The sequence below is a fragment of the Mizuhopecten yessoensis genome, unplaced genomic scaffold, assembly GCF_002113885.1.
Source record: "Mizuhopecten yessoensis strain PY_sf001 unplaced genomic scaffold, ASM211388v2 scaffold6135_1, whole genome shotgun sequence".
Lineage (NCBI taxonomy): Eukaryota > Metazoa > Mollusca > Bivalvia > Pectinida > Pectinidae > Mizuhopecten > Mizuhopecten yessoensis.
Genome location: NW_018406397.1, coordinates 26,935 through 35,366, shown reverse-complemented (window position 1 = coordinate 35,366; position 8,432 = coordinate 26,935). Strand labels below are relative to the sequence as shown.

At 32.0% G+C, this 8,432-nt stretch overlaps 1 protein-coding gene across 1 annotated transcript; it reads left to right on the top strand.

The window, feature by feature from the left end:
- Nucleotides 1-522: 522 nt before the first annotated feature.
- LOC110451526 lies at nt 523-6,145 on the top strand. The gene is made up of 3 exons (XM_021499595.1): nt 523-607; nt 4,884-5,273; nt 5,655-6,145. Exons 2-3 carry the CDS (start codon nt 4,907-4,909, stop codon nt 5,783-5,785), a joined length of 498 nt encoding a protein of 165 aa, XP_021355270.1. The 5' UTR covers nt 523-607; nt 4,884-4,906; the 3' UTR covers nt 5,786-6,145.
- Nucleotides 6,146-8,432: the final 2,287 nt, after the last annotated feature.

Sequence of the window (8,432 nt, the reverse complement as noted above, 5' to 3'; positions counted from 1 at the left end):
AACGTTATGGTTTATAACTAGAAGACCGCACATGCAATTTCCAGCTCACATACGTCAGATTTTGCGTCCCTCTCTTTATTGTTTCGACGATATCTTCTAATGTTGACCAATATTTCTGAGCTTACTTTTAGAGTTGTATAGTAGACAGGACGAAATACAGGCTTACCTATCAAGTTCCTACTTATGCATAAAAAGGTCACTTATCCTGTCATGTTGAAATGTTTTTGTTGTTTGTCATCACTTAATAAAAAAAATGAACAAACTGTTAAATTAATCTAAAAAGAAATAAGAAATATCGTCTACGTACTCATAAAATTAATTATATTCAATTAATCGTAAATTATTTATCAAAAAATATTTTATTTTGAGAAAAGAAAATCACAATTGTGGTTCTAAGATAAGGACGTTATTACATTTATCTTTAAATTTGATTGTGTGTTGAAATGTTCTCCCGCTTTGTGTCGCCTTGATACTCGTTAGCCATTGATAGGCTGAAAGCACACCACGTGATAATAATATTGTTGAACACACAGTAGAACGAGTGTGCACCCTCTTGTTGCATGCTGGTATCATAGAAACATCAGGCTAAACTTACATCAGTGAATTGGTGAGTGATACCTTAGAATTTGTTGTCTTCCTTTTTTCAGTGAGTGGTTATTTGAGATATTGTGTATTCTTCATGAGCCCAGTTCTCTGCTCTCCAGTGATCAACTAGTGTTTTACCGACATAGTAACACGTGTGTGTAACACGTAAGGAAGATTTCGACTGATTATGAACCATTATATACTAGCCCCGTTATAAACGATGCCATGCATAATCCTTAAGCTATCGACTTTTAAGTCTGTATGGGGATTCTATTCTACGGTCAAAACATTCTCAACTAGTTTACTATCAGTTACATAAATGAGTCTACAAACCTGTAGGCGTAAACACCTAAACCAACCAACCAACCAATTGAGTGTCACCGACATCCGTCAGTGCGACAAAACCCGCATATATGGAACGCCATAGCTGTCACATATGGCATAAAAATACTATATGAATTATTTTTTTCATTATATTATATGATTGCATCATGATATGATTTGATTTTATCTTTATATTGTTCGATTTTATTGGCGTTCCATTCGCAAGGGTGGTGTCAATCTACCAGCCAACCAACGGTCGTCTCAAAGGCACGGTAATCTTGTTTACTGAAAAAACCCTTATTGTACGTCTTAGCAAATAAAGAATAAACTTGAAGAGTATACTGAATCCAAATAATATTCCCGATATCAATAAATGACAGTTTTTTTTTGTTAGCAGTTCTCGATTCTTTTTAACGAATAACCTGAACAGCTTTCGATTGTATTCTGTCTTGACTTTTCATCATGATGAAAATGAAGAACTCAGCATATTATCTTTCTCCCTTTCTCTGTGTTTAGTTTGTTTTTCTGGGCATCTGTTCTTCACTTGAGCTAAGCTGGTTAGACAAAAATGACCTTCTGTTTGCTCATTTCGTCCTATTTTATCATCACATGCTTTCTTTCTAAAGAATACTTCCTATCGTCCTAAGTGAATTTTCGACCAATAGAACGATGGCCAGATAAGAAATACAATATCTTTGGCCAAAAACAGTTGGATAGATTTTCACTATATGAGACAGTTCACGGGACCATGTTAATATCTAAAGTAGCATTTCTATTTTAACCGTTACGGTATATGTCGTTTCGAAAATATACACCGCAAATAAACAATATTATTTTGATACACATATGATTATATGCATTGTAAGACTTACACTAGCGCACTTGCATGAAGTATCTACTGTTATATAACAGGGACTGTCAAATGCAGTTTCCTGTGGAGTAAAACGTTTTGAGATGACCTATAATTTAATTTTAAACACGCTGTGTACCGGAAACAGTTTATGTGCTTGCATGGTAGTTTCAAGACATTGAGGTATCATAACATCATTAATTGCTGTTGGTGAGTGCATGATAATTTGAGATGGTTTTTCTTCTCTTGTTGTTGGTTGATTTTATGACATTGTTTGTCTTTTCGATAAGACCTTCTGTTTTCTTTCGAGTGTTGTACTACTATATATGTGCACGTACCCTCATACTGTAACTTTCAATTGACAATTAACTATTAAATATACTATTATATATCTGATACGGTGCCATACACAATACTACCGACTTGTAAAACGTAATGTGATCATATGCTATCACGTATTAGTCAGAATCCTCACCATGCAGTTACATATCACTATCAGCAGTATGAATGAACGAATCTACGTGATTGTTACTATTTAGAGATTATCCCGTTACCTTCCGCGATCCCATTCATCACGCATCTGTTACCTTTTGATACCTAGTTGTTTTTGACATAACCACGTGCATTACAACATCATACGTTTAATTCTTATCTATATACAAATAGATGAAATAGTAATGGGCATCCGTGTGACCCAATTGTGCATGTACAGTGACAACCGTGGGAAAAGGCTATTATTAGATAATGCCTGGGTGATTTCATTGGCTCATGGAATATTTCTCGATTATACATTTGTTACGATTTTTAAACCGTATTTTGCTAATGGCCAATACTTATTACTGATTGAAGGTTATATGTAATGTTTCCTTCTGAGTTTTCTTTGGTTCATGGTCAAAGATTTTCAACAAGGTTAAAGAGATTTAGAATACGAAACGATTTATTAGAAGATTTCATTGTACCAGGATTTAGTGACACAGTCATTTACTCTCTTTATAGCGGTATTTAGCACAAAAAAATAATTGACTGCTCAAAAAATAAATTTAATAACATGAAAAATATCTTTAAAATTTAGACGGTAGTTGTTATACTAAAATCCTTGTTTTATTTAAAAACATCCTTCGTTCTTGAAGTGTTTGAAAAGAAGAGATAATTAAACAGACAATACATAGACTTTCGTTTAAATGTAATTACTTTCATAATATGATTTTGCACAATCCATGAATGGTTACACAGAATTAGAAGAAGGTTTTGCGGATATTGTAACAGTCTTGTTTTATATTCACTGAGCCAAGTGTTGCAAACTGTCGTAGTGTCATGGCCTATAGCAAGAAAAAAATAACATATGTACATCACTCAACACACAACCCAGCATGTACACACACTTTTATTTGGTTATTCTTTGGTGAATACGAATAATCACAAATGTAGATTAATATCCACGTTTATCAATAACATATGTACTTAAAAAAATCTTTAATGGTCTTCTATCCCCATACCGACCCAATCCTCGATATTAAACTTCAAAACTTGAAGAAATAGAGACGAACACGTATACACACATGCATAGGCTAGTTTTTCAATACATAACTCATTATGTTAAGTAGAATGATGTTCAGTCTGATTTTCCTTTTTCCTTTTCATTTGTTGACAAATATTCCTCAGTGAACTCTTGGTAATCATGTCATAGGTAGGGCAAACTGGGCTATCGGTATGTGAAGAAACCTGACATAAGCATCAACATTTTATATTTCTGAAGACTATCACGACGAAGTATTGATTTGTTATGATAACTTATTCCAACCCCCACCACACACCTCTTTTTGAGAAAATATCATTTCGTTTTGAGTTCCGAGATATGTTATTTGACGTAATGTTATTAGAAATTTTGTTTGAAAAGTTGAGTATTATATGCACAAATCAACAGCGTTCATTTTCATCCTGTTGATTGGATTCTATATCTACATGGGAAAATGTACGTGAGGTTATACTCACCCATAGTAATCTACAAAGAAAAAGAAAAGATATACTTTGTACAAAAAAATTATCAAGAAATTCACAGGTACAATGTATCAAAGAATGTTTCTCTGGTGAAATTTAATCTAAGTTTATTTAATGGATTTGATATAATTGCAATTATGTATGCGAAGAGAATCGTTTAAATGCTTTAAAAAAAGACTTATTCTAGTGAATGAAGTGTAGTTATAGTTAATTGTACTTGTACATCAGACAATTAATTATGCATATAAATGTTTCATATCAAAGTTTAAACGAATATATAGTGTTTTTGATACTTGATTCCGGTGAGCAATGAAAAAAACAATAAAAAAAGAAGGTATTTGTACTATCATAAGATTGATGATACCGAGATTTATCGATAATCAAATCAATTGCTTTACATTTTTTAGCTGGCATACAAATATGTTTAACTTGGTTAAAACAGAATCAATAAAAGAGTTAAGAATAAGTCAAACAAAGATTTTATTTAGTTTATTTTTGAAAATTGAAATTATGAACAAGTTTATCTAAATATAATATATCAGTTTCTAATTTTCGGGTCAAATAAAAGAAAAAGAAGAAGATGTTTATGTTAGAAATATTTCTCAATTAGAAGATTAATAATTCGTAATTCTATGCGTGAACTCATTGTTTTGGGTTTAAGAATGATTGTATATCAAACATTTATTTCGTTGTTAAATTGTTTATGATATTAATTACAACTTAATTCCATACATATTTAAATAGTTTTTATCGAAGATAAATCATGTTTATATTGTTTATATGTTTACCGATCATTTGTTATGTCCTTCGTAATTGATAAAATATTGAATAGAATGACCGTTGTTAAACGTGCAGATAACTAATTGGAGATGAATCATTGTTGTTGTATACATGTCTGTCTTCATACCATCTACTGTAATATGTTTTTATAAATAAATTATATACAGCGTAATTTTATCTAAATATGAAAACATATTTTGACATTTTATTTGTAAAAGTGTCTATGACGTATTTATATTTCTGATCATTTTAAAAACATTTTGTTTTCCAACAGAAAAAAAGCAATCTTTTAAACTAAGAAATGGTTTTCTAATATTGACAAACAATTAATCTTCTCTGTACTTAGACATTGGTCTTTCCAGTAAGAAAATGGCCCGAGCCATGGGGAACCTCGTTAACGCAGAGATAAATGACCGCACAAGAGAAGACAGCTTTCGGGTTTGGCATCACCCAAATATTCCAATAGGATCGCTCGTGACTGGAGGATTTTCCTGTATAAATTCCGAGACTTCAACAGTGGCATGCACCGCCTGTGGACTGGAGGTAGACGCTTCAAATCTGAACGGTACAAATCTTTCTGTCTACCATGTCCAACGTTCTCCTGAGTGTTTGTTTTTCTACCCAGATCACCCTTACAGAAAGCTGTCAGACCGCATACAGACCTACCTGTATTGGTTGGGTTACAGAGGGGCCCCGGATATTGATGATCTCGCTACAGCTGGATTCTATGTTACCGGTAAGATATAATTTTAAAATAGTAAGTAAAGTTGATTATAATATATGCTTTGTTAAGACATTCAAATTGATACCATCGTCTTTGCGTACTTCAGATATTATGTATGCACAGGTAATATGTTATTTCTTTACTGCAATTGAAACAGAAATATCCATTGAAATTTTAAAAGAAATCATTAAAATGTCCGAATAAGTTATTTATAAAAAAGCTAAATATCTGTATTTGTCTTATTTGGGAAAAATACGGATATGGGAAAAATAACAATGCCTTAAATTGATTTGTCTAATTGAAAAAATAACAACATGAAAATATCTGAAAATACAAAACATGAAATCGAAACACTACCTTACGTGGCATATTATTTTTTATTCTTTTATTTAGAATTTGGCCAGGAGGAAGTTCGATGTTTCTGCTGCGATTTACTTTGTCCATTGACACTGAGACAAATAGATGATATCAGAAAGGAACACGCTCTTCTTAGCCCGAACTGTGCATTCAGCAATAACAGTTGAAGTCAGCTATGATATATGTCTTGTACAATGCCTCTGCCATGCAACTGAGCAATATTTCCGGTTGTTATATGCATCATACTTAAGAATGACACGACTAAATGTGAGAAGAGAAACTACGTTCTCTAAATTAACCTTAGAACACCAGAAATAATGTTGCAATGATTGTATTTAACTTTGTGCCTAGGAAAGTATGCTGGATTGATTCCAGTAGAAACATTGACCCCATGATGACACTGAGCGTTGAGTTAATATTGAAGTGTACCTGCTAATGCATTCGGTGATTAAGTGCACGTGTAAACAAACTGTAATCGGTGATGTACCCAACAATATATATCTATATATTTGTTAATTGATCGTTAAAGAAACAATCAAATCTAAAATTATTACCAAGTGTAACAATAATCTAAATAATTAAGATTGCTAAATAGGAAGTCATTTTATTCAAATACATGTCGTTATAACAATCAAACGATGTGTATGTTGTGCCACGCTTACTTTTATTCCATTTACATTCATAAGACAAACAACGTGGGCTGTATATTTCAAGATTGATGACGTTTTTTCCACTTCATAACACAGCCTAACACAACAAATATGAATAAGATCAGAATGCTAAATCTACTAGTATAATCATTCTGACAGAAATGAACTTCTGGTAAGTTATCTAAATCCCTTAGATCTTGGTTGTGTACAGTCACAAACTAATTCACAATATTGAATAAAATTAATTTTGGTTTAAATGTTTAGTTAGTAGTGTTTCTATAGCTATCCACCAATCACTATAACATATAGCAACATCTCTGAAGGGGTTCATAATAGCTTTTGCTGATTTTGTTCTGCAGTCAGGTCAGAATCCCGGCCAGAAAGTATGGTACCATCATTTGAATTAAGATTTTTTTATTACTGCAAAACCTGTGACGAAAATGACAATAGCGACGATGACAACAGTAATTAGACATATAAAGTGGCAAAAGTGTCGCGGAAAGTATCCAAAAACACAAAAGAAATGTTATTATGTGACGTTAGTTCCATTCCTGAATCTCTGACTTCATGTTTATTTATTTTAAGTGTTGTTTGTTTTTCAAATTGGATTATAATCCTACATTTCAAATACGGACACACTGTTTTTTTGTGATTTCAACTTCAGCTTTAATGTTGATGATTTGTATTTCGAGTTTGGAGTTTATATATTATTTATTGTTTCTGGTAGTGGTTTATTTGTTTTATGTCTCAACAGCAAAAATTTATGTTGTTAAAAAATAACGATATAAATACCAGATATATTATTTCACTAAATGTGTAATATAAATATTGTATAGAAATAAAATAAGACATTATTACACCCCCTAACCTCCCATTAAGACTGTCAGGGAAGGTGAACATTAAGGCTATGAAACAGGGTATCAATAAAAACATGTATTATATTCATATCATGGTGCATGAACACTTTGTATGTATGCTTTTTAATAATACTTTCTAAAAAAAGACATATATATACATCTACAATACATAGTGTATGGAAAGTCAATTATGGAATACATTATGTAAGGTGTTCTATAATGTATACAGCTATTAATTCTATATATGTCTCTATTCATACAGTAATGTCTTTTTATACATTTATCCCATTTTTAATGCTCAAGTAAATATGACTATTTCATAATGAAACAATTTGTTCATGAATTTTCTTGTATCAATATCAACCAAGAGTAGGGGGTATTGAGGCTCACACGATTCATGAGTGGTCAAAATACCTTCAGTGTACATTTATAGACACAGACCCACGTGTGCTGCCCACAAAACTAGACCTTAGGAAGCTCGCCCTGTAGCCTTGCCGGGACAAAATTAATTGATTCTGGCAATGTCCCAGATAACACCTACATACACAAATTGCACTGAATATTTGAAACCACGCCTTTTAGCACACAGAGGTTAAAATTTATCAAGTATCGCATACCTTATAGCCAACCGCAGCCGGAGAAGAAACCTATTGAAATGTGGGCGGTACATTAGAGGCGGACAAACCACACTGTTATTGTATTCAACAGGCAGTTCTGAACTAGTCTTTCCCCGAGCGGTAGAATCATGGATCAGGACATTTTATTTTTTATTTTGTCTTTGTTCAAGTCTTTTTTTTAAAAATCTGGATCAGGACATTTGTAAATACCATTATACTATCTATCACTGATGATCTGCAAAGCATGTAACACTTTAATGTGTATATTTGTTACTCTTGAAGACGAATGTGTGATATTTCATTAGTACTGCATCTATTTAACTACATCGTGAACTAAAATGTATACCTATATTTTAACTGAACTACTTCACTTATCTATATTTTAATCGTGTCTGTGAATTGTATGAAGAGAAACCACAGGTAATTATCAAGACTTTTCGCACTTATATGTAGATATGCATGGTAAATCAATTATCTCTTGTTCGGCAATGGATCCTCTAGACGTTATTATATGGGATCGAAAATTCATCTTAATGTATAGCAAGCCAATTTTAAATCTATTTAATATGCCAACTTTGTATTAAGATGATTTGATTTCTCTTCTATATATAATAAAACATTTTCTATATCATATATAATATTTTATATACTATTTATAAATTTTATATGTTAATAAGATTTCTGATATGT

Coding starts and splice junctions, on each gene's coding strand:
- LOC110451526 (XM_021499595.1), top strand. CDS start 4,907: ATGGCCCGAGCCATGGGGAACCTCGTTAACGCAGAGATAAATGACCGC. Junction 5,274..5,654: donor AGCTGGATTCTATGTTACCG/GTAAGATATAAT, acceptor TCTTTTATTTAG/AATTTGGCCAGGAGGAAGTT.